Below are 27,381 nucleotides of genomic sequence, written 5' to 3'. Positions count from 1 at the left end.
CCTCTGATTTTATAAAGCCCTCCTGGCAGTGGAAAGCATGCATGATTCCCCTTGCTGTTATTACTACTGAAAAAATTGCAAGAGAATTGACCAATGAAGGCAATGAAGTCTTTTCATAGTAAGAACAGTTCCACGTGGCAAAAAAGACACCTTTGCTTACGTGATACAAGATACTTTGGTTTCTCTTCCATTTAAAAATGTGATTTTCTGTATCTCAAGGAGTGTTTTTCTCTGGGCAGCAAAGGAAATTTTTATGAGCTTTAATAATTTTTGCTGAGGACATCTGTGCTCCCATTATGAAATAGTTCTTCCTTACAGCCAGCACCAGCCAGTCTGCAGTCTCTCCAACAAGATTTTAGGTGTAGAATGCAAAATTGACCATCACTCAGCTTTCACATGGACTGAATTAAATTCCACTGAGAGCAGCAACTCCTGGAGTTGGAGCAGAGGAGCAGATGAGTGTGTGGAGCCTGCAGTTGTAGTCATAATTCTGATTATTTGTGCGCTGCTTCCAGTGTCGCTCCTTAACTCACGCTGGGGACTGGAGCAGGGCTCATTCCTCTGCAGCACTGACACTCCACAGACACCAACTCCCTCTGCCAACTGTAATTAAGGCACAGTCCCTGGAATAATTCCCTTTCCTGTGTGGGAGCAGCAGCAGTTCCAGGGCTGGGGAAGCCCTGGGAATTGGTGTGATGCAGGGCATGGCCTGACCACCTGCATTGCTTCAACTGAACATTTCCACCCATGTGCTGAGGGGTGCAAACATATTCCAGCATTCTGACTGAGCCCTGGGTGGGAGCTCTGCTTCACCCTCTGATTAATTCCCTTTAAAGCTAACAATAACATGGAAGGAGACTGCACACAAGTACCAGCCTGCAAACAGCTTGTAATTGCTTTTTTGGCAAATAATCATAAAGGGCTCTGTGTTTTCAGAGCTGCAAAGTTCATTCACAGATACATTTGGCAGAAGAAATCACAGACCCACCATACACTCTCTGCTGGATTATCTACTACAAAATCCTTAGCCAAAGATTAAAAGGAAAAAATCACAGATGCATTTCAGCTTTCACAGTTTAAGTAGCAAATGGCTTCAGCAAATAATTAATATGACAGAAAGAGGATTTGCTGAGTAAGGCAACATTACCAATATTACTAGATCAACTTAATTGTGTTCTGCCTTGCTAGTTAACCCTGCCCTGAGTATTTCTAAGGATGTAAATCAGAAGTCTTGTGCTGTTGAACCTCTGCTGTCCCAGCCTCCAGCCTAGTTTGCTCTGAGCTGGGTTGGTACAGGATGAATAGGTGGAAATATTTAACACAGCAGCCGTTCCTCAAAAGCATTTGAGTTATTTTAGGTGGATCATGCAGGCCTCTGTGATGCTTGGATTGCTACTAGAATGTTCTTTCAAGTCTCTTCACTTGGTCTGTTAAGCATTTAAGGATACATTGCATACAGACTGTGTGCATTCATCTTAACTCAAGGACTAGACTTTTGAGTATTAATAAAAAAAAATCAGGGTTTTGTTGCTTGTTTGTTTACAACTTGGAGAGCACTTCTGCTCTGACGAGTTGTTTGTATCAGGAAAGAAACCAAGCAGAGAAATTCTAATTTAGAAAGGATGATCCTACAGCCACATTTCAAAGCACTTGTTCAGCAATAAAGAGTCTGGATTAAAGTGAAACACAAGGGATCAATAGTTCCCATTTCAGAGAAAATGAGGATTATTGGACAGAAAGCAAATCCCAGCCTTTGGTTTGGTGATTGGAAATGTATACAGTGATGTACCTGCAAAGCAATCGATGGACACAGTTTGTGCTTTCCCTCTGAGAGCTGAAGGGCAAGGAAACAGGAGCAGCTCCCTGGGAGCTCGTGCCCCCTTTTTGGAGCAATGAGAACAATTGCTGCTGGCACAGGGACACTCCTTGCACTTCATCCTCATCAGCAGCTGGATTTCTGTTTTCATAAATGGTTTCTCCTTACTTATAAAATATGCATGGTTTAAATTGTAGTCTATCATGTATAACTTCATTTATCCTGCTGAAACTGTAGCATTCTTACAGGTCTTGTACATGAGTGCAATTTAGCATGGAAAGCTCTCCTGGAAAAGAAGGATAATTTTTTCCCCTCTTCTATTACAAAAAAAAAAAATTACTTTACTTTAAATTCTATTAGCTGAGTTTTAATAACTGATATGAACTTGCTTTCCTGTGTTTATTATTTTTGGAGACTTGTTTTGAAGAATAATCTGTACAATATACCTTTGGTTATTCTTTACCCTTAAAGAAATACTCAGTAAACTTGGTACATGAAACAATTGGACAACATGAATATATGACCTAATTTATGAGTGTTGCTGGTTTTGGCACAACTTACCCCTCATTGAAAGCAGCACCCTGTAACTGCATTATTAGCTTGGCAATACCCACTGCAATGAAGAGATAGCTGGAATCTGTGCTTCTCCATCCCATTAACAATCCAGATTTTACAGCCCCACACTTTGAGGGAATAAATTGGCAATAAACATGCCAGTTGTTCTTTTATTTTATTTTAAACTGGCTTTTGGTCAATTTTCTGTCTGAAGAAACAAAATCAACAATTTTGTTGGTTTTTCAACAAAATTGAAAATCAATTTTTCAAACAAATTGAAAACAATTTCAGGGTTTTTCCATGTGTTATTGATTAATTTAAAATAGACATTTTGTTCATCAAAGGTTATTAGCTCAATTCTACTTTCATTGGTTATGCAATAACTACTCTGATTTCAATAAAAGATGTTTTACATTTTGGGGTAGAAAAGAAATCAGGAAAACTTGCTTTAAAAAACAAACCAATCCCTTTCTCATTATCTAAAAGTCAAAGTTTACCCAAAACTTCTCGTTAATAGATTCCATTTGCATTCATATCAACCTCTTGCTACCTCCAAACCTTTCACCTCTTATCAGAGCATTTCCCCTTCAAAATGCACCAACAAACCACATTCCCAAACTGCAGGGGGAGGGTCTAGGACACTCTGATTACAACAATTTCCACAAAGAGATAAAATGCTGCAGTCACAATCAGAGCTGAGCCTGGAGAAGCCAAGTTCGTGCTCAAGGCTGTCCCAGAGCGCCCAGCAGGGTCCTGGGGTGCTGGGGGATGCTCTGGGCTGGGATGCCTCATCCCCACTGTCAGCACTATTGCCAAACAAACCCGGGGTGTCCTGCCATGCCATCCTGGTTCCCAGCTGGAGTCACTCCTGTTTCAGAGCTCCCCCAGCCCTCTCCCTGCCCTTGGTTTCCTCTCCCGGGTTCCCACTTGGTGGCTCGTGACCAGAGGCGCTCCCGCCTTGCGTAGTTCCCCATTCCTTCCTGCTTAGGGAACATCCTGCTTGTCCCAGGTTTCTTTGCAGGGCTAAAAGCCTTCCCTGAGGAATTCTTCCCTCCAATCACACAATCAGCTCTCGTCAGCTTTGGCTTCAAACCACAGGGACTGCCCAGCACTGGCACACAGAGAGGAATTCCACTTTCTCCCTCCCTGCTCAGGTGAGCCAGCCTCTCAGAGAAAAGTAAAACTGTGTTTTCATTGTGGTGCTGTATTGTGCTCTCCCTCAGCCTGAAACATGTGAGGAATGATGTGAGGGACAAACCAGAATGACTTGGCAAAGGCACTGATGAGGTCCCTGCAGTTTGGTGTGTTCACTGTCAGCCTCTCAGGGCAGCCACACGCAAAGTCCAGCTCCTGTTATTAAATCCTGGGAGCTTGTTCCAGCCCTGCCAGTTTATCATAGCCCAAGAATTTGGCTTTTTAGGAGAGCCTGGAGCAGGGAGTGGCCAGTGCTGGAGGCTGCACAGCAGAACGCTGGTGTTGGGAACACTTGTCATTTGGTTTGTCCACGGCACTTCAACACTGGACGTGGAATCCAGAGGGGAGGGTCCTTTATGGCCAAGTGAAACTTTCTTCTTCCCATGCTGACTTAATTTACTGTTGGAGAAAAGAGCCATTTGCTGATACTGAAGAAAAGTGCAGCAATTAGACTCCACCTGCATTTTGTGATAGTGCTCAGACCTCACAGTGTGCTGTGCAATGCCCCCAAAGCCTTTGCAACCTGGACTGCCTGATTTACACCTATGAAAGCTGTGGCCCCTGAGACAGACATCCTCTCCAAACCATGCTGCCTTTCTGACTTGTGTCATGTTCTAAATGTCTCCCAATACCACACCAGGGAAGGTGTTGCTTGTGTACCTCTACAATTTCTGTGGGAAAAATAAGGTGCAAGTGTGTTTAAATTGCAGCTCCTCTCTGCATTCACAGTCTGACTGTTGCTAAGGCAACTTGTGATTGAGAGACACAAGATAAACAAGAATCTCTCCAAAAAGTGACAGGGAATGGGCAGAGCAAGGAAACAACACAAGTTCCTCCTGGTGTGGTGCTCTGACCTTCTTTTTAGGGGCACATTTAAACATTGTGCTAAGCAAAGGCTGTAACCTGTTACCAAAATGTCCTTAGGACAGTTTTACAAAACGTCATTTGTGCCAACATGAGCATTTGATGTGTGCACACAGGTGCCCAGCTCGGCTGGGAAGCTCCACGTGTGCTCCTGCAACCCCTCAGCTGAGCTTTGCTTTGGGGCTGGGATGGGAGCAGGCTTTGGCACATGGAACAGAGAGGAGAGGCTTCCTGCTCACTGACCTGCCAGCCTAGCTGGGAGCAGCACAGAGGATTGCCAGGACCATGCCTGGCTCTGAAGCAGAAGTTTCTGCTGCCCAGAATGTTCCTTTGGTTTTACCAGTTCAGCTTTCACTGGTTGCTGTTTCAAGTCTTTGAGAAAGACAAGTGATGCCATGGAAGGTAGAAGAGAACACATTACACGTGTTCAGGAGCAGCACCTGCTGCTCAGGACACCAATCTCTGCATTTCTGACCTCAGTTGCTAAGTGACAATGTTTAAGGAGAGACAAGTCACCTGCTCCAGGGGCGTTTGCAGCCACACATGGGGATAATTATAGAAAAGGTGTCAAAAATCCGTATGCTGAGAGCATCACACCCAACAGATTTGTTTTCTTCTTCTTGCAGGAGGGGACAAACACATCATCTTCTTTTGGAAATCCTTGGCCTGCTGCTTAAGGGAACAGTAGTTAAATACTGGAGATATTTCTGTGCTGCCACACTGTCAGTTCTCAACGGCAGCGTGGGGGAATTTGGAATAAATATACTCTGCTCTTTTGGTCCTGTGAGGCTCAGCATCAGGGAAGCAGGGGAACCAAACCAAGAGTCCCCATTTGCACAGATTTTTCAGAGGGAGGAAAAACGATCACTTTTCTATTGAATTTTGTTGGGGAAAAGAAAAAAGAAAGGTTTTGTGAGCTGCAGTTTCCCTTACACCGCTGTGGCAGCCTGAACTCCTGCTGATCCCCAGGCTGGTGCTGAGGCTCCAGGAGCAGCAGGGCTGTTTGACCCTGCCCTGAGGTTGGAGCCTTATTTTAATCCCTGAGATGTTGCTGGAACAATGTCACAGGAGGGCCAAGCACTACCACGCTCTGCTGGGGTGTTTACCAGGAGCAGAAAAGCCTTTCAGTGTGAGCAGGGTTTGCACTGAGTGGTTTTGGGGTTTTTCCTTTGCACTAACCTTCACCCTTCTATTTTTGTTTGGCTTTCTCTGTTAAAGAGAGCTGCAATGTATTTGCCACTCAGCCAGAAATCATTTCAATGACTTCTGCTTCAGTCAGTAGGCGAAATAATCCATCAACCTGCATGGGCTAAACAGGGTGTAAAAGGTTCTTTAAAACAAAAATCCTGTGTAGATATTTGTGACAGCCAACAGAGATGAGATGAAGGAAATGGTGAGGAGACCTCAGCAAGGTGATGCAAACAGCCCTGCAAGCCTCAGGTCAGCCAGGCTGTCCCAGCACAGGGCACATTCTGACTCTGCAGTGGAGCCTTTCCCAGTGTCTCTCTAGGTAGGATTGATCAAACACTTTGTGTTATCTGCAGCAGAATCTCACAGATGTTTCCTGGCAGAAACCTTAAGCAGAACACCAAATGTTTCAACATCACACACAAAGCTGGTGCAGGGCCAGCCCTTTTCGTGGTGCTTTGTGTTTGCCTCCAGTGCTGCATGTGCCTGTCAGATCCTCTTCCTGTTTTGGAGATCAGATCTGGGCATGGAGAGCTTCCAAGGGCTGGCCAGCTCCAAAGTAAGCTGTGCTCCACAAAAATAAAAACAATCATATCAGAAGAAGTATTAATACTCGGATGAATAATTGTCTCTCTATTATTTCCTGACTTGCAAGCTCACATGTGTTCTAGGAGGGGGCAGTTTTAAAAGGCAAAGGCTCAATTCCTGCTGGCCAAAGGGATTAAAGCCTCCTGCTCTCACAGCCTTTACATCTCACATGCCAAAGTGAAATCCAACAAAATGCACATTAAGAACCGTCCTCATCCCTTCCAGCATTCATCCAGAGGGCTCTGGGTTAGGTCTGTGGGCTTGCCCATTGCTGAGCCTGCTGAAGACAAAGGGAATGCTGTTTTGCTGTCATGGAAGGATTTCAGACAGATGGCAGAAGTGGTGAAGTGCTGTGAAATTCCCTGTGAAGGATGATTCAGGAAGAAGAACGTTGGTGGGATACCCAGTCTTAGGAGGAAAATGCAACAGCCAGACGGAAAATAAAGTTGTGTGTGAGTGTGGATGGCCTAACAAACAAATGGCTGGTGTTTTAAACACCAGGCCTACAGCCAGGGTCTCCTTGGCTTTGGTTTAACCTTCCATCTTCAGGAAGAATATTTCCCAATTTGCAATCTGCATTTATTCATTAGGGCTGGTCTGACAGGAAATTAAAAAAAAAATACAATAGAATGAAAGAAAAGTATGTGACTAGTTGAAAAAAAGTTTAGACCTAAAAAAATTAACATTTCTCATTTCTTAAGTGCTTTCTGAATCAAATCTGAGCTTTCTGGTGACTTCTATATCACTGAAGTTACAGTTTTATGTCATGAGTACAGTGTTTGTAAGACACTGAGTTCAGGTAAAGTGCACACCTAATTTAGAGCAGCCATTGCCTTAACTTTATTTTCAACCAGCTGGATGAAACTAATCAAACTAAGACAGAAGAAATGTGAGGATTTGCAGCAAACCAAGAGCCCACTGGAGGAAGAGCAGCATCTCCAAGATGCAGGGGAAGCAGCAGCATCTCTTTGTGCCTGTGCAGAAAGGGACAGCAAAAGGAGAGGGTGGCAGCCACAGCCTGGGGAGGGAAAAGCCAAGGAGCCATTTCCAGCAGGAAAGGTGATGTGGGGAGGTGGAAACAGCCCTGCAGGATGGGGATGTGTCTCCACAGGCAGCCAGGACCTGCAGGAATGAAACTCTCTGTCCTCCAGGAGCTGCACCAAGAGCTGCCCTCACCAAAGGGACTGGGTGTATTTTAGCCAGACATTTTCCACTCTGTCCCTCCCAAACACTGCTGCTGCCCAGCACACTTCAATGTACATGGAAAATTATTTTCTTCCAGATGTTCCTACTTAGAGCTCAATAACTGCCTTCAACTATATGAGCATCACATTAAAAACACCAATAAAGGGACTAAAAATGTGGACTTGTGTTCCATTATGCTGTGATTAACTGGTGCTAGAAATCTAACCATGCACTGAGACCAGCACACACAGCATTTACTGGCACAATTCCCTCAGATTTTGTCTTTCTAAATCATCCACAAAACTCTGGACTGCACTGACTTTTAGATTGTTTCAGTGATTTGAACTGGTGGTGACCCCTCTGAGGCTGGGCAGGAGAGCACAGGGGGAATATTTGCCACTGGGCAAGAGCCTTCTGTTACCTGTGCCCAAAATGATCCCTGTCTATTCCTTTTTCTTTTCTGATAGGCTCAGAGATCTTCAAACCCACACATTTGCACCACAGGGCTGAAGAATTGAGTGGAGCTGAAGCAGCAGAAAAGGTGGGAGCCAAAGGCAGCCCCAAGGGTGAGATGCCAGGGGTGGATCCCTCACCTGCTCCCCTGCTCTGTTCTCAACCTGCAGAATCTTTCCTCAGAGGCAGATCTCATCCCTTCCCCAGCAGCCCAGCAGTGAAGGAGCAGGCAGACACTCCATCACCTTCTCATTGTGGTCACAGCCCTGGGAGCTGTTTCTGAACAGGCAATAAAAACCCAAAAGCCAACCTACCTGTCACAGTATGCACATGATCAGAGTGAAAAAAGCATCTAAAAAATTAAATATAAAAACACTTAATAGTTTTTAGGTCTTTAAGGATGTGTGGGCTGACAAGGTGGGGTCAGTTGTCCTCAGTGGGCACTGCTGCCCTGGCAGGGGGCTGCTCCAGGGGTGTGTGTGTGTCTGCCCCTGTGTCGTGCTCATTTTCACACTCTACATCCTCTCTGTGGCCTTTTGGGGAAAATTCAGCTTCTGACAAAGTAATGTAGCAGCAGTGTGGTGCCCTGAGTGATGGGTAAGTGCAAGCACACCCTGGAAATTCAGAGGGGTTGGGGTTGGGGAAGGGGTGCAATTTAGGTGATTTGACTCACATCATCCTTTTAGTGCCCAAAAATCAGCCCAAGTATCCCAGACTGGGATTATCATCAGTGACTGAGACTGCAAAAGTTTGCAGGAAAGACTTGGTTAATATTCTGCTACCACCTCACACCTGCAGTGGTTAAAAGTTCCATTATCCCCTGCTCTGATTTATTTATTCATCTGAGCTAAAATTTCTCTTTAGCAATCTCACCCTCTTGTTCCTAGAAAACAGAAATGATTCATTTGAACTCTTTTTTTTTTTCCTCCCTCCCCCATGTTTCAGGACATTTCATGACAATGAACTGGAGGAGTCAGAGGTGTTTTATCTGTCTGCCTTGTGCTCTGCTTTGTGGTGTCCAAGCCATAAAGAATTTCTATTTCGTGCTCATTCTGAATCACAGGAATTTCTGCTTCAATTCTCGCTTTGCCTCTGCCCTTTATTCTTTTTTTGTATGTCATTTTATGGGTTCCAAGGCCAACAAAATCCTTCTGGATGACAGATTATTTCTCCACAGGTAGGTTTTTCTTACTACTGATGAAGTTTTTCTTAGTATTGAAGTGAGGAACTTTACAAATGAGACATTTTTAAAGTACAATGAACGTCCTTCAGTCCAATGTTAGAGTGGATTAGCAAGGAGAGAAGACTTGAAACATTTTGTTCATGAACTGTAGACAATTCATGGAGTTGAAAATGAGAACTAAATTGAGTAAAAAGAAAAAAAAATATTTATTCATCCTAAAGTTTCACTGGCTTTCAAAGCAAGATTTGCTTCCAGACTTTCAAGCCATTAAGAATGTCTGTTGGAACCATCCCCTATACTTAAAAATCTGTAGATTCCTCTGAGAATAATTATAGACCAAAATTCCAGCTAATTTGGTTTCTAGAGAACAGTAGCTGTCAAATATTTTCACAGTCTGGATTTTTTCTCTGGGCCACTAAATTACATTGTGCCTTCAGTGCAGGAGAATCATTTGTTCTGCCAAATATTGTTGGGATTGAGGGTGGTTGGCTCTGTGCACTTTGATCTCATCCAGTTGCTGCTTCATTACTGCACAGGTCAATCCTGAAGGTAAATTTCCATTTATGCAGAGAGGAATGTTTTTCCCTCCAACCGTGATGCATGTTTGCAGTTAGAGTGATGCTGAATCTATTTTTGCCTTAATTTTTGTTATAAATCCAAAATTTACTTTTTTTTTTTTTTGCATTAAGGGATATGACCTCAGCATCTGATCTGTGATCTGAAGGTTTCTCTCAGCTTTGCAAAGGCTCAATCACACAGCTCAGGACCATTGTCCTGCTCTCCTGCCACACCACACAGAGACACTTCATCCCCTTCAGCTGAGGGCTTTGCTCCACCTCTGTAGACATGGAGGGAATTCCCTCTGATCCACAGACAGGGATGAGCTGGACCAAGTCCAGAGGAGGCCCTAAAGATGCTCAGAGATCTGGAGCTTCTCTCCAGCTCCTCAGGCTGAACGAGCTGGGGTTGTTCAGCCAGGAGAAGAAAAGGCTCCAGAGAGATCTCAGAGCCCCTTCCAGAGCCTAAAGGTTCCAAGAGAGCTGGAGAGGGACTGGGGACAAGGGGAAACGGCTTCAAGTTGAAAAAGGGCAGATTTGTTTAGATATTGGGAAGAAATTCTTCCCTGTGAGGGAACCACCTCCCACCTGGAGCTGGTTTTCCAATGAAGCTGTGGCTGCCTCTTCCCTGGAGTGTCCAAGGCCAGGTTGGACAGGGCTGGGAGCAGCCTGGGATAGTGGAAGCTGTTCCCTGCCCATGGCAGGAGGTTTGGAACCAGGCAGTCTTTAAAGTCCCTTCCAACCCAAACCATTCCATGATTCCTTCCTGGAGGACTGGTCCAATCCTAAATAATTGCTCCACGAGTATTTCAGACTCATGGTCTCAGTGCTGGCAACCTCCCCTACACTAAATTCTCTCTGGTGCCTGGAACAGCTGCTTATTCCTCCAACTTGGGCCTTTGAGATGTAAATAGTGTAATCCGACTTCAAGAGGCAAGGAAATATTAGCAGAATTTAATGTAAATATTGTATAAATCATCCCAAAATAGCACGGCCACGGGATCAGCCAAAGACACTAACTGAAAGTTAAACAGACTAAGTAAATATAGACTAAATATATTCCCCTCCTGGAATTGCCACTGGAATGGATCCAGACAGGAAATAGGTTAAAATACAGTCTTGTGGCAGTGATATTAAAAAGCCATTGGCCCGTTTGGTGACATTTATAATGAATTTTATGTACTCCATACATTTTTAATACATGCCGAGTTAAATATTATCAAATCTATAAAAAGATGATGGAAAAAAATGTCTGGTTTCATATGGGTGGACGCTGCCTGGAACTCTCTCTGTGGGTTTTGTGTAAGAGAAGTGTTTGAAAGAAAACATGAAAGGGAAAAATAAAAATCCCTGCACAGCAGTTTTGGAAAACTATTGCTTTCCCATCCAGAGCCCAGAAGACATCACATACCAAGGCAACAGAATTTCCAAGACACAAACCACAATGGGGACAGAGGAGGGAGATGTACTAATTCCAACCCTTATACATGCAAATGGAGAAAAATCAATTTAATCACCTGGTGTGCCCTTGTGCAGCTTCAGGGTGAGTGCAGTGCAATACAAAAGGGCCCCTTGCCTGTATGGATGCTTCTCCAGCTGCAGCAAAACTGGTCAGTAGCAGCTTTCTGCACAGATTACTAGAAAATAGAACACGCCCTGACATTCATGTGCACAGTAACTAGAAAAGAAAACATGCCCTGACCCACCTGGAACAGCCTGGGAACACAGGTGCTTGTCTAGATGTCCCAAAGACTGATTTCCAAACAACTGCTTTGTCCAGGAGTTTGTCCCCACCACGAACAGGGTGGGATTTCTGTGCCTGCCTCTCTCGCAGCCCCCAGGGAGAGCAGGGCGCTGATCCCTCCACACCCAGCTCCAATCCAGAGCTACAGGTAAGGTCCAACACACCCAAAGGGAACCCAAATCCCTACTGCACCTTCCCAGGGTCACAAGTGCCCAGCAGAAGTTAATTCCTAAATATTTTTATGCCCAAACCCATCTTTCTGGAGCAGCAGGTAAAACTCTGGGACGTGTCTGTTGCCAGTTCCCAGCTCAGAGAGCACAGTGCCAGAATGGGATAAAACACACTGCTGGCTGCATTTCCTCCAGGCACAACTCAACAGGGCAGAAAAGGCCCTTCCTGCAGTGAGGTTTACAAGCTGAGCACACCACAGACAGGTTTTTCCCTGCCTGAGCACCGACTTCACTTTAACAAGCAAACCAGCAGATCAGCCTTGTCCTCCCAAGTCTGCCACGCATTTCACAGCAAACTGCTGCCCACAGGGATGGTCTGCACCAAGGCAGAGACAATTCTCAACTCCCCTGCTGCCTGTGGCAGCTCCCACTGGGCCATCCTGGGAACAGCAGCACAGCCCCAAGGAGGAAATGGGAAGGGGAGCTCCTGGAGGGCTGCACGAGCTCATGGCTGCCAACCTCCTTTTACAAGTGCTGGGCTCCCAGCTGCGGAGATTTAAGCTCTAAGACCCACAAGATAACACCAGGAGACATCTTCCAGGCTTTGTGAGTCTGTGCTTGCTCAGGAGGCAGAGGAGGGGGAGGACATCTGGGAACCTGGAGTTTGGGGGTGCCCAGGGTGGCACTGAGGTGACCTGTGGAGGGTTTGGGGGTCCCCAGGGTGGCACTGAGGTGACCTGTGGAGGGTTTGGGGGTCCCCAGGGTGGCACTGAGGTGACCTGAGCTGCCCAGGGCTCCCCACAGCGAGGAGGGCCCAGGGTTTGCAAAGCTCCACAGGTGCTCCCTGCCCAGCGTGGGAGGGTTGCTGTTTAAAGTTGCCTTAAGTGGTGCCAGAACACACTTCAAGTGCAGACCTAAACCCAGAGGTCAAAGCCCTGGTGCCTGGAAGTGTTTCCTGTCAGTAATTGCTGCTCTGCCCCATGGAAGAGCTGGGGAATGTTCTGTGTCAGAGATGCTGACACACGGTCGGGGGGGCTGCTGGAACCAGGGCTGGCAGTGGTGGCAGCTGCAGGGACAAATTCCAGCTCTGCTGCTCAGCATGGGCTCGTTCTTGTTTTGGTAATGACCCCACACGTCAGTTTCTATGTATTTGTTACTTGTAAGGCAGTTTTGGGATCTCCCCTGTTGAAGACTGCTTCCAGGTCTAACACCAGGATATCTCCAGGAGTTAAAACTGCCCAGCACCCAGAAACAGGTGAGTAAAATAAAGGAACTGAAATTCCACTCATTAGGGGTCAAGAAACATTGTGAGCTTAATGGGAATGATCCCAGGGCAAGCTCTGTCAAACACAGAGGAAAGAGAATAATTTATTTGGCAAATACAGCTCACAAATCACTGTCTTGTGTAAGCCCAAAGCTTGCACTCTGGAGAATAGACCTTTTATCAAAACAGAAGGCAATAAAAATGTACATGAGGAACAGCAAGGGATTTTATTACAGATTTGAAAGAGCCTTGATTTTTATTTTGTATCTCTGATACAGAGGAAGCATCAGACTTTTTTATTATTAGGTGTTGGATTCATTTATTTTACTGTCCTTTGGCAAACTTCAGCTGGTTTTCAGGGTTTGATTTCCCAAACATTTAATTTGCTTTTCAGGTTTTTCTTAATAGATTTCTTTAATATGAGGTACTTAGTTTTAAAAACGGCTTCTATTAAGTGCCTTCCAAATTAAATCCAGCAGAATTATGTGCCTTGAGACACAGCAAAATTGAAGAATATGATAATCAGCCATGAAAATCAAACTTCTCTTATCATTCAGTGAATAACATCAGAATTGAGCCTTGTGCCACAAAACCACAGGCCATTTTTATGTAAAAACCTGGCAAAACATTTAATTTCAAAATGACAACTGATTAATTTGAAGAATGCTTCTATAAGATGGAGATTGAAGATGATCTGAGCACCGAAATTAGAACATGTTGCTATTTGCTTCAATGCTGAGGCTGCAATAAAACAAACTTCATCAAGGCATTTCCCACAGCAGTTTCTGGCACCAGGTAGTGCTCTACACCAAGTGTTAAGAATTACCAAGGCAGAACTCATTCTGATACAGCTTTCTTAAAACCCAGGTGGACCAGGGAGCCAGAACAGCAAGGGAAAAACAAATACAGGAAGTAAGGGAGTTCTGGGGTAGCAGGTTTTTTTTTTTAAGTTACATTTTGTCAATCAAATAGGGCCACACAATCAGAATAAACACGTCCTTCTTGCTTCTGCATTAAGCTTTCCAAGAAGTCTTTAATCAGAAAGGCTCTTGGTGTCCCCCAGTGTTGGATCCCCAGCTAAAGCCAACACCAGTTCTGCAGAGATCCCCTCAACAGGGAAAGGGACAATCCCTCACAGCTCAGCTTGGCTTGATCTGCAGGGCAGCCAAGGGGTGCTGGGGGGGATTTCTCACCACTGACGCTGCTGGAGCCAGGAAATGCTTCCAGAGGCTGATGTGGAGCCCCAGGACAGGGACTTGGTCTCTCTGTTCCCAGCCCTGTCACTGCCATGACATCAACTGGGACCAGTCACTTCCTGTGGGTGTCCCAGCCTAACCAGGGCCTGGAAGCTCCCTGTGGCTGGACAGAAACTCACACTGAGCACCCTGACTGCTGCTGAATAAAATGAAGTGAATCAGAAAGTTCTGCAGGACTGCCCCAAAGCACTTGCTGCAAGCTGAACCTCTCTCAGCTCTGTCTGAGTGCTGGGAAAAGGAATGTGAGCAGGGTGATGATGTTGTACACAAAGTTTTGGAGCACTCAATGTTCTCAGAAATGTAAATAACACCACAAAACACCACATGGGATATGTAAGCTTCTTTAATAATAATAAATTTATTAAGTGGCAAGAAGCCACTCTGCTTTGTAAACTGATTTTACTCAATCACAGTCCCTCTATTGTTTTCCTCATTTAATATGAATACATTCTGTAATTTGTATGTGAAACAATTACATAGGCATATGTTCTGAACCCTTTTTGCTGATTTTACTGGTCAGAAGAACATTAAAACATGCAGAAACAGCACCTATAGGCCTTTTCTCATTACATCTCCTTTGCTGCTAAGCTAAACTGTCTCTGAATAAGCCAAGTCTACAGAGGTTTTTTCCTTGTCCTGTGTTCTGAGATGTAGTGGGGCCTGCAGAAATGTTTGATAAAACCTCACATATAATAATTAATTCAGAAGGCTTTGTAAGCAATAGCTGCAGTTGCTTCTTCAGACTAGAGAGAGCTTCTCATGCATTAATGCACTTAGTTAGGTTTTGTGAGGAGCTCAGAGGAGGACATGGCCTCTTCCTGATATGGTTAGTTGAGCCTGGACTCTGCACCACTGATATTGTTCAGCAACTGTGTGCACCAATAATTTAAAAAAAAAACCAAACTAAACAATACATCAGGCTGTTTTCATCAGAAACAAGTAATAAATCTTATCATGATAATAATAAAAAAAAGGAAATTTCTGACATGTGACATTTCATTGCTTGAGAGCAGATCAGTGCAAAGTGAGGTAAGCCCAGAGCCCGGCAGGGCTGGGGCTGTGTCAAACCAGGCGCCGTCTCTTGGAGTCCCTCTCCATCTCCTCGGGGGGAGAGTCCCCATTGCAGCCCAGGGGGGACACCAGGTTCAGCAAAGGATCCTCAGAGGCCCCACCAAACAGGGACAGCAACAAAGCCACGCCATAGCCAGTAGCTCGTTCACCCTAGAACAGAACCAAAACCACAGAGTTCACACTTGGAGGAGTTGGATTAGTTTTAATTTGGCTACTGATCCAACGAGAGCTGTGGTGGTCAGCAGCCACTGCCAGCCCCTGCTCTGTGCTGCTGGATCCTCACCACCCCTGGAATCTGTCCCAGCTGGAGTAAACTAACACATGGGAACAGAACTCCCACTGACTTGTGGGTGGAGAGAGGCCAGCATTGTTCAGGGCAGGGGATCTCCCACCCAGCCTGAGCCTGGATTTGGAATATGAGCTGAATAAACTGGGTTTAAAAAAAAAGAAGCAAGTGGAGTGAATTGGCTTGGTTTTTAGGAAAAAAAAAGAATCCACACAAGTTCCACCAAAGGGAACATATTTTTGGAAGGATGATCAATTCTGGTCAATCATCTTAAAACAACATGGTTGAAAATGGAAGGCTGGGATTATTGCCATGAACAGAGACCAGGCAAGTTGTCAATGCTCACAATGATAAAGATGTCACTGATTAAAGTGGCTGTTAGAATATCTTAAAACCAAAACAAAAAATACGAACAGATGAAACTACCAAACCAAGAAACTCGCAACAGAGACGAGCCAGTGCTTTTCTAAAGGACCCTTCTCCACCTATTTCTGTCCCTCTGAACTGGATGGACCCAACACAGGCAGCAGCTATGTTCCCCAGGTGTGTTCCCCAGCTGTGTTGCCCAGCTGTGTTGCCCAGCTGTGTCCCAGGAGGGGCAGGACACTCACGGCGTGCACGGGAGCAGCGATGTCGATGTGCACCCACACCCCCGGCCAGTCGAAGCCGATGTGGGAGGCAATGAAGAGCCCAGCACAGGAGCTGGGGGTGTTGTCTCTGTCCTGTGGGAGCAATAAGAATAGAGCTGGTCTCAACAGCAGAGAAAATGTAAGTAGTTCATTCTGCCTAGAGAAAAGACAGTTACACAAATTTCATTAAAAGTTCAACGAATGGCCCCAGAACAGTCTTACAAACCAACTTTACTGTAAATCCTTGACTTAGTCCCTAGCAGGAGGGTGGCCCTGCTCAATTTGTCTCCTGCCCACACAGGGCACTGTCTGTCTACAAAACACACATTTTTATGTAATAGAGAAATTAAAAAAAAATAAAAAAAGAAATCTTACTGCTACAGAGTTCTTCATATCAGCTACAGCAGAGGTAAATTCACTGAAGTGGAGCTCGGGGCAGTACACCAGAGGATGGACCAAGTCTCCACAGTTCCTGCCAGCTTTAACACAAGCCTTTTCCCACTCTTCGTTATTGGTAAGGACAGCAGCATGGTATTTTCCTGTAGCAATTCCCTGGTGAGGTAAAGGACAAAATCAGGAAGAAGTCACCTTCCACCACTGCTCATCAATATCACACCACCTGTGTATGACTTGAAATGGAAGCCATTTCATGGACAAGAAAATCCTGATCACTATTAAGAAACCAGTTCTGGTAATTATAAATTGAACTGCAAACATAAAGTACCAGCGTGCTTACATCAGCTGCTGATGTCATCAGACCACCACTTTTAAGTATGCAAAAGCAAAAAAGTTGCATAAGAACAGAAGAGAAGCTGAGTTATGAATGTGAAGTGCTGTACCTGAGCTCCAGTGAGGGTGGCCATATCCAGAATGATATCAGCCCCAAGGTCTTTGCAGGCGTAAGCGACTCCATCAGCCAGGATCAGGCGCCCTTCTGCATCAGTGTTATTGATTTCCACAGTTCTGGGAGGAAGAGAGGGCATGTCACACTGCACTGCTGCAGGCTGGAGGCCAGGACTCACCTGTGTGGACTAGAATACTTCAGACAGCAGCCTCAGACCTCCTGTGCTTCTCTTATTTGACTCTGCAAGTCTGTAGGGCTGCTGTTCCCCAGCTCCAAGCATCCAGACGGAGCACACAAGGAAAAGGGAAATGACAGTGCTGCCCTCATGGCAGGCTCAACTTACTGGGCCTGTGTGATGCTGGGATTCTACAAATCCCTTCCAAAGAAGTAACATCTGTTCTTAAAACAGATTCTGATCCAATGGTGGCCTGTCTTTGCTGCTTTGCCACACAGTGCAGCTGCAGATGGACACAGAAAACTGGTTCTTCTACAAAAACCACCTAAATTCTGAGTGTGCTTTAAGGGAAGTGCAGCTCATGATATCCATGTATTTTGATGTATATTTACATACCCCACAGGAATATCTAAGCACACTTAAAACTCACTACTATGGATGCCTGTAATGCAATTACCAATATTTAGGGAAGCTGATTTATAGACAGCTTCACAATCTGCATGGCTCTCAGTTTAACAGAAAAATGATTTTTGTTCTGTTTATGGGAAAGGGATAGACACAATCTTACTTTCCAGAGTAAAGAACATGGATGTCATCAGGTCTCGTTGCACGTGGTCCCACTGCGTTCTCAGCCAGACAAAAAACAGCATGAAGATTGTCCTTAAACCCCTGTAACAACCAGAGGGGAGAAAAGGCTTTTGATTCACATCAAGCTGATCTATTGGGACTGAAATCAGTGAGGGATGCTACAATTTTCAAAGGAAATCTGGTGAGGTTTTTGGACAGGCGGGTGAGTGTTGGGTTTTTTAAAACGTGTCATTCTTGATGGGAGGCACAGGGTATTTTTAACCTGTTTTGTTCTGGGTTTTTTTTTTCCTTAGCCTCCTCTCTTCTAGTTTATCTCATAATGTTTTAATTTTGGTTTAAAGTCAAGTGCTTATGTGGTTATGGATGATATTTTAAAATGGATGATGATTCTGTTATTTATACAGCAGTTGTATTGTGTGGAGGGATTCTAGGAACAGACAGGGAGTCAGCAGCATTTAACAAATGAAAACATTGTTTCTCCTTAACTGGGATAGTTAACAACATCAAATTCTGGGGGAAAACCTGGTTCTTAATCTCTTGATAAAAGTCTGTGGCTAAAGAAATCTGGGCTTGCTGAATCAGCTCATGTTCTGAAGTCTAAAGGGCAAAGGCATCAATCAAAACCTTTCAAAATAATGGGCAGCATTTAGAAGCCAGAAAGTAATTCCAGTTTCTAGCCCAGCTGGTGGGCAAACAGCATTGCTGGAGGTGGACCTTCCCTCCATGACACAACTAGTCACAGCCTCACTGCACTGCACTGCATTTTTCTACTCCAAGAGAGACATGTTGTTAATCTACTGTCAAAAAGTGAAAATCTATTTGCAGTATCAGTTGCCTTTTGCTGAAGCTCATTCTGCCTGCAGCTCCTCAAAAGCAGGATTGACTATGCTAACGTGCAGGATCATGTTAACAATAAAGAAATCAAAAATTTAAGTCAATCTTTTTCTCTTCTCCTTTGTGTTGGAAAGCTCACAATAGAGGAAATGCATCTTTCTAAGAAAAATCACTTGTTTAATTTTGACATCCAAAGCCTTTTAAAATCATGTTGTAGAACTGCTGAACAGCATGCAGGCAGATATTTTATGAAGATGGAAAATAACCTCTGCCCCTCTTCCCACTGAGCTTTCTATCCAACACACATTTCCCACTTCAGTCTCTGTGACAAAACATAGCTCAGTGAAACCTCTTCCCCCTTTCTTTTAGTCTTAAAAGCATTTAATAAAAAAAAAGACTTGAAATAGTAACAACAAATTCTTCCCCCTGCCTCTCTGAACATATTTTCTGCAGGGATGTCATTTACAGGTCTTCTCACACGAGACTGTAAAATGAGGCACTGAGTTCATTCTTTTGTTTTTACATATAAAGATTTCTCCAGGCTCAGTTAGTCCAAACACATCACTGGCAGTTTATTCCCTGCTGCAGTATTGTGTATGAACTGACAGATCACTGGTGCTCACATCTACTGTGCCTGTGAATGGAACTTCTCTCAGGGCAGGCAATCACACACAAAACTACTCTGGAAACAAGGACTGAACCACTGAAACAATGTCCCGTCCATGACTATCCCAAAGTCTCCCAAAGCTCTACATTCCAGCTCTTATCCCTTGCAGACCTCTGGCATAACTTTCTGAAGGATTTAGTTATGCAAGGTAGTTATTCTGCCTGAGATGCAGCTCACAAATCTGTTTTCAGTTTTAATTCTCAGAAGATAACTGCGAAGTTTACAATCTTTCCACATCAAACATGCTGTTAGGGCCAAGGCACAGAACTGGACTATTGAGAAATGGGAATCTGGCACTGATCAGCCCCTGGACAAAGCATCCATCAGATCTATGCATTAATCTGCAGCAGTAAATATTTTTTGAACTTTGGATACTCCTTGGAGGCAATAGCTGCTCTGTCAGCAAGATGCAGTCACTGGATTTGTGGTGAGGGCAGAGTTTTATTGGCAGCAGCCACTTTTCCCCAGCTTGCATTGTTAAAGTGCAATAGGAATATTTGTAATTTCTTCATATTTCAATACCTGGCTTCTTCTCAGCTCCCCCACTACTTTCTGACCACAGAAGCAAACCAACAAGCAGCTCCTGATGACACTAGAGCTGCTATTTACCCACTAGGTTAATATTAGACCTGGCACAGGATTTGGAATGTAGAAAGACTTCATATCCCAGAGTCACTCATCCCCTTTGCTAAGGTGACAACAGCTGCCCAAATCCCACAGCTTAAACAAAATCAGCACTGGATAACTCAAGTATAGACCTGATTCAAGGAACCAGAAACCACTCAGTCCACAGAACAAACTCTGAAATGCAAGGAAGACTCTTAAAAAAAAATCAGCACTCAAGGAATTTCTCACAATTCTCAATATCCAGTAAAGATGTGAAATATTTTCCTGGAATAGCAGAAAGAGCAGAGTGGCTCAAGCTCACTAAGAGCAGTGGCAGGTCAGAACTTCAGGATTAGACAGGCCTCTGTCTCTGGGAATATATCCAAGCTCCTTGGCAGTGCTGGGATACATGATATCAATTAACACATTTTACTTACTTGCTTTACAGTGGCTTTGAAGGCACCCAAAATAGCAGCTGCTCCACCACAGTCTCGCTTCATTCCAGGCATAGTAGTCTGTTTAAACAGAACCACAGAATTTAATTTTTTTTTATCTTTGAAAGAGAATTTCACAGCAATGCCTGCTACAACCAGTGTTTCTGATGATTCTGAGACTCTGGTTTTGACAGTGCTCAGCTGTCATCAACACAAACAAGGAACATGTGCCTCTGCTTATTGGTGGTCTTGGAACTGAAAAACACTAAACCTGGGCTGCTAAACTGTTAGGAAAATAAAAAGAAAACATCGTTTACAAGTTCCACACTGAGGCCAACTCCAATGGGTTTTGCTTCTATCTTTGAAACCAGAAATGAAACATCTTTGTTCCTACTTTCTGCCTTTCAGCAGGCAATATTTAAAGGGCAAAATATGACGTTGCTATTGAATTGTTCTGCAGTGGTCCTTGAATCCCATTTGGTCTTCTCCCCTGATAGTCTATGTCCATATGGATGACAACAGAGCAAGCATTTAACTCAATAAAAAGGTACTTTTGTTTCCTACAGGCATTATCTGAACTGCTTCCATCAGAAAACAGCAGTGTAAGCAAAGGCAGCAGCAGAACAAGGGTTTCTGTACCTTTCCCTTGATGCTGAGTCCTCCAGTGTCATACACAATGCCTTTGCCCACCCAGGCAATGGTCTGTGTGGCACCATCTGGAGTGTGGCTGAGAACTGCCAGGGCTGGAGGATGCAGAGCTGCCTTTCCAACTCCATAGATACCTGAAAACAGAGAATTAAACCTGTGGGGAAGAAAGACTGCAGGGAGCCCCTGTGGGTATTTTCTTGGAATACTATGGGCAATAAAACAGTTTCAAGAATGTGCAAATGAAACATCACAATGGCATAACATTCCAGTCATCTGCTAAGAAAAAAGTGTAATACTCAACATGATGTACCTCCAAAGCCTCTCTCTTTCAGCTCCTCATCTCGGATAATGGTAGGAGTAATCCCAAGATCTTTGCCAACTTTTTTGATTTCCTTAGTAATTCAGAAAAAAGGACATTGTCAGTCAATCATCAGGACACAATTTTGCCTTTCCACACAAATGGGTACCCAGTTAGGGGTTTTTTGTGATTTTGCATGTATACACATACAAACATTCACAATTTTATGAGGGGTGCTCCTTTTCCGATGGCCCAATTCCACTGACACATCCTTGACTTACTATGGCATAAAATATAAATTTGACCTTTAGATTTTGCCAGTAAAAGAAATCTTCTGAGGTAAAGGACAACTGTTCACTCTATTGGATCATGATGTAATAGGACAGGAATAATTTCATTCTTAACAGCTTTCCAGATCTTTATGATACAACTCATTTGGAAATCTGTCAGCTGTCCCATGATTTCAGTAACTCTGGTCACCATCAGGTTTAAGACAAGAATCCAGTGCCATGACCAAATGAGGAACTCATTTTTTTCAGCTTCCCAGTGCCTTACTCCAAGCTGTAAACTCTGCCTCCTTCCTACTCTGTACAGTTCTATGAAACATGAAAGGCCAAAGGAAGAGCCTGAGCACCCCTGGTTGGATTTCCTTCCCCCTGCTGACACACAGCAACACCAGGGCTTGATTACAGCAGTCTAGAGCTCCAATTAGCAATTGTCACTCATCAGGGGCACGACCAACCTCCAGGAAGTTGTCGGTGTTCATCTCGCTGCACGGGGTGTCCACGATGCGCGCGGCCAGCCGCACCCCCTCGGTGGCACTGGCCAGGCACTGCGAACACAAGGGAGGACACTGAGAGGGGCTGGGCTTTGGCACAGCTTGGCATTCATCCCCCTGCAGCCAACACCAGATGTGTAGCTCCTCTGGAGCATGTTAATGCTTAACTGCCACCACCACAGGCACAGTTAAACAATGTCAGCCAAGCTAAGCATTATTTTTTGTACGTGTCCAGCTTATTTTATTATGTGCTTTAATTTCTAAGCAACTGTATTATTTTGCTGAGCAAACTGGTGTTGAAAATGAGTGTCTGTCTCCATTACCAAAGGGAGACCAAGAAGGCAATGTGAAATGGAGGAAATAAAGATAAGAGGCAGCTATTTCAGGAAGTCACAATGAGCTTATGGGCTGCTGGGGTTGGAAACCTGCAGAAATTGTGTAATCTGCAACATGGGAAACTGCAGAGTTTGTAGAAGGCAGGCAGAGTGGCTGAGGGAAATCAAGATTACTGCTGGGAGACATTCTACATGGCAGCCCTATGGGGAAACTGGAACATTCCATGTTTGTGTAAAACATGCACGGTTCCCTGATTTCTGTGGCAAAATGGAATGACCCTCACCTGGACTGAGCAAAAACTTATCTAAGCAAGAGTGGACAGAATCAAAATGGTCAAGCAGCTAAGGCTGTTTCCTTACAGAAGGATCCTCCTGGCAAAAGAAGGACCATGAAGACACCAGACACCAAGCTTCGAAGCTTCGAACTTTTAACTCCCATAAACTAACAACTTGAAGCCCTAAGACCTGGGGGAAGGAAAATTTGTGCAAGCTTTGCAGTAGCCACACTACACTGAGGACCACACACAGCACAAGGGTGAGTCAAGATGGGTTTCACAGGAATCTGAGGTGTTGGACACTCACTCACTCATGCTGAGGTATCTGAAGTTTGGCTTGGCCAGACCAGCCTAAGGACTCCATACGTTTGTATCCCAGCACACTCCTAAACCTTGGCTTGCTTTGGAATGGTGCCCAATTCCCTGCAATTACTTCTGATTGCTTTACTGTCCCTAAAGGGGTAAGCACCTCCTCAGGAGCCAAGCTCTGTCTGGAGTGATTCCCTCCAGTTAGGGCCATGCAGGTAAAAGGAGGTGCTCTAACCCCAAGGCCAAGCCCCATGGGAGCAGCACGACTTCCAGAAATAAGCTGTGCCTATGTTTGTGTTTCCAGAGTGCTCCAGAGAACCTGGATAATGGCAGCCTTTAATCTTGCAAAGCTCTGACAATCCCTGCTAGTCCTCACCATAAAATACCCTGCACAATGCACTAGGTGTAAAATACAACATGCCAAGGGAGAGGTTTAGATAAAAATGTCTTACCACATGCTTCTTCCAAGCTCTGCATTAGCTGTCTGGTGCTGGTTGAATTTAAGGGGTGCAAACTCAGCTAAGAGGAAGCCAGTAATATTTTTGGCATTGACATCAAGGGGAAAAACCAGAGGTAGAAATAATTGCAGCTTTGTTTTTAAGTTAAAAATAACCCAAGTGGTTTGGAATCTACCTATCTGAAGGAACTATTTTTGACACCAGCTATGCTTTTTCTGATTTGGGGCATGGAAAAATGGAGTGATCAAGAGTTGTACTCTCAGCACGCCTGTCTTTGCCACCTTGCTGAAAACTGGGCTGGCACCATTTTCTGGGGCCAAATCAGTTCACAGAGTAAAGACCAAGCACAGAGGAAAAGATACTGAAAAAAACCCAAAATCCTAAAGCTGTAATTCTGTGAATTTCAAATGCAGCAACACCATACCCTTTGTCAAATCCATTGCCAAAACTTTTAAGGGATTTCTGTAACCTGACTTGACTGATCAGCTAAGGAAGTATCCATCTGTACTAAAGCACAGAACCTGGAGCACTGAACAGGGAGTTCCCTAACAGATTAACTGCAAATCTTGGAATAGCTTTTAAGTTTATGGATATTGAGGAGGAATGACCTGGCATGCCAACAGTTACCTGATGTGGAATTTCCTCTCTGCAACAGTCAAACAACAGAAACAGTCTTTGATTTTTTGCCACTGAAAGATGACTTGGACATACTTCACTGTCATGTACAGCTCATCTCCAAGTTGTTTTGTTTCTTAGGGTCTTGTTTCTGGCCACAGTTCTGCCAGAAAAACTCAGCCAAAGAGGTACATCAGACAGAAATAGCAGAGACCATGTGTGATCCCTGCTAAGCGACTTTTAGTGACTTCACTGTGATATTCACCCGCACAGTCACACACAGCTTTTGCCTGGGTAGAAAAAAGTGAGAGCCCACACAGCAAAAGCAGTGTTGTATTAAAGGCTAAAAACAGAGTTTGTAGCTGTGATACATGTGAGAGAGGAGACATTTTCTCTGTGCTGTTTGTTTGGTATTTTCCACCCCTGAAATGTAAATTCTGAGTAACATCCTCAGCATCTGCTGCAATAATCTGTTCAGTATTTCTACTCACAGATGCTGTGAACTGATCAGCTCCAAGGAACCCTGAGCTAAGATAATTTTACAACACCTATTCCAGACGCAGCTCGAGACACGTGTTTGCACATGCAACAAACTGAAGGAAAAGGTGACAGAAAACCCCCAGAATCTTACTTTAAGTGTTGCCACTTCCATTGGTCCGTTGTTTTGGCCAACCAGGAAGAATTCCACTGTCACAGTTTTCTTCTCTGTGCGTCTGGAGGCGCTGGAGCGATGTGTGAACAGGGGGAAGGCCCTGGCCAGGGCACAGGCGGAGGCGAAGACCTCGGAGCGCTCACACACCATCTGCAAGAGCACCCAAACACGTCACACTGCACCCGTGTGCCAGGCTGCACTTAAAGGATCTGGGGTGGGACTGGGGAAGAGGGGAACAAGGAGCTGGGTGGGAAATAACACTGCCCAAGACAAGCTCATTCGTGGTGTTCTGCATGGACAGAGAGGCAGTGGGAAAGCGCCCCAGTGAACTGGTCCAGTTCATTTCCCGTATGGAAATGAATTACACTGCTGCAATTAATTCATCCTTATAAGGGAGCTGGACTGCTGTAATTATACCAGTGCAATTAACACAGGTTAGCCTACAGATCAAGAACAAAAAAGGCACAGGAATCACCAAAATGTGCTCAAACCAAAAGTAACAAAGACTGAAATTATATGAGAATGTGAAGGCAGAAATTGTATGAGAATGTGGCTCGTATTAACTCAAAAGCTCATTAACAGGTAGATTATTTTTTGGAAGTTCATTATAGAAATTACCAATGGAAAGGAGCTTCAGTTAAACATTTTCAAAGGGTAAAAATTAAGAAAAGTTATTACTCTTGCAAAAGAAGTTTTCCAAGCGAAGAGTACTACTAAATTTTGTCACTGCCATTGACTGTATGAGTCTTCTCCAACAACCCACAAATCTGATATTAATTAGAGAATCCACAGAAAAAAATAAATTCATCAGGCTTGTATAGAAGATGACCAAAGAAGTCCAAGAGTTAGTGATGCAAAAGACTCACACTAGAGCATTATTTGCATCAAGACTTTTAAAACTCACTGAACAACACAATCAAGGCACCTCTCATGGGTTCTGTGATACAGACATAACACCCTTCACTCAAGCTACATCAACCTCCTGAAGCATGTGCTGACATCCCAAACCCTAGTTTGGAAAAAGCCACTAATAGTTCATTTTGCATGGGCATTCCTGGCTGAAGATGTTCCATACAAATCCAGCCTTAATTTCCTCCTCCTAATGTGCTTGAGCATGCACAAGCCTTTACAGTCAGGTCTTGCCTACATGCCAGTGCAAAACCACTCATGTCAGTGTAATTATATCAGTCAAACTTGTCCACCTCCAGTCTCCTTGGAGACAGCTACAACCCGGAAAAGTCGACAGACATTTCACCAGCAGCATTTCAAGAGCCACTTACAACAATGCATCTGTGGACCCCCCCGGGCAGGCAGTTCCTGACCAGGCGGGTGACGAACTGCGCCGCGGACGGGCTGTTGTGCCGGCTGACCCTGGACGGCAGCGCGGCCACCGTGGCATAGTTCAGGTACAGGGGACAGCTGTCCGTGGGGTTGGGGTTCAGCGTGCTCAGAGCAGACTGCCAGATCTGGGGAGAAAAGGAGGATTTAAAGACAAAGAACTAAGCCAGACTTTCCTTCCCACCTCACTCCTGCTGTATTTAGGCACTTTTTAATGACAGGGGTTTAGGTGTTGGAAACAAAGAAATTGTGCACAACAACCTCTGACTGAAGAGAAACAGGAAATTTGACAAACCTGTTCATTAACCAGAAAATATAAACGTACTTTCCATTACAAGCATCTGCTTTAAGCCATATGAATTACAATCTAAAACCACACTGTTTAGTGCACAGGCTGGTTCAGAGCTTTCTTAACTTGAGACAGTTTTCCTAGTGATAAATACGAGGAATGATTTACTAGCTCCGAATTATTATTTCACATAGCAATTTAATTAAAAACAAATAAAACCAAGAAGGGTAAATATTGTCTTAAGACACTGGGGAGCCCTGTATAAAAACCCCTGCCAAACATCTAGCGACCTAAAAGCCGCAATGCAAAACGTTTATCATTCTACCACAAGCCATCACCACCACTAAACAAACAGGTCCGCAGCTCCCACCGCAGTGGCTGCGGGCGGGGAGGGGGCTCTCAGCGCTCACTGCAGCCGCTCCCGATCCCTCAGAGAGGGCAAAGCGCCTTTCCCCCGCCGGGGTGGGCACAGGGGCTGCGGGAGCGGCTGCCCGGGCGGCCCCGCCGCAGCAACAGGCTCGGCCCGGCCCGGCCCGGCCCGGGGGGTCCCGGGGCACAGCGGCGCTCAGGGCCGGGCCCAGGGCCGGGGCTCCCGCGCAGCCCCCGCGAGGCCGCTGGGCCGGGCGGACACGCGGCGCGGGAGCCCCGCGGGCGCTGCCGCGCTCTGAGGGGGCGCGGACCCGCGGCGCGGCCTCACCTCCTCGGTGACCCGCGGCTGCAGCTTCCCCCGCAGCTGCGCCCAGGGCAAGCGGTGCAGGTTGTGCAGCTGCCCCAGCACGAGCAGCGGGCGGCTCTGCGGGTCCGCCTCGCCCGCGCTGGCCTGGAACTCCAGCTGCACGTTCGCCATCTTCCTGCCGGGCCCGGCCGCGCCGCCCCGCCCCGGGCCCGGCCCCGGCTCCGCGGGGCGGGGACGCGCCGGTGTCGCGGCAGCGCCGGGCACGGCCCGGGCAGGCTCCGGGCACGGCGCCGGGCGATCAGGGCTTTCCGAGTGCCTTTTCGTAGTGCACTTACATGGTGGGTTCGAGTAGAATAAGGTGTTTATTCTGATCTTTTGGTAGTTGCCAAGCGCCTCCTGTTAATGTTTGGTCAGCGGACAATTATCAGAATATGCTGATTTGGAAGGACAGAGATCATTGAGTCCAACTCCTGCCCTGCACAGACACCCCGACAATCCCAGCCTGTCCCTGGGAGCGTGTTCCGAACGCTCCTGGGGCTCAGACAGGTTTGATGCTCTG

General features: G+C 45.3%; 1 protein-coding gene across 1 annotated transcript; it reads right to left on the bottom strand.

Moving 5' to 3' along the window:
• Nucleotides 1–14,344: 14,344 nt before the first annotated feature.
• Nucleotides 14,345–27,014, bottom strand: NPEPL1 (aminopeptidase like 1). Its single transcript, XM_084218007.1, has 12 exons — nt 26,844–27,014; nt 25,800–25,985; nt 24,499–24,669; nt 21,840–21,929; nt 21,110–21,191; nt 20,791–20,933; nt 20,155–20,232; nt 17,591–17,691; nt 16,843–16,966; nt 16,379–16,555; nt 15,986–16,096; nt 14,345–15,238 (listed from the first exon to the last, which is right to left on the bottom strand). Exons 1-12 carry the CDS (start codon nt 26,991–26,993, stop codon nt 15,080–15,082), a joined length of 1,572 nt encoding a protein of 523 aa, XP_084074133.1. The 5' UTR covers nt 26,994–27,014; the 3' UTR covers nt 14,345–15,079.
• Nucleotides 27,015–27,381: the final 367 nt, after the last annotated feature.

This window comes from Fringilla coelebs, assembly GCF_963513975.1.
Source record: "Fringilla coelebs genome assembly, chromosome: 18".
Lineage (NCBI taxonomy): Eukaryota > Metazoa > Chordata > Aves > Passeriformes > Fringillidae > Fringilla > Fringilla coelebs.
This window is presented reverse-complemented; position numbering and strand designations above follow the sequence as displayed.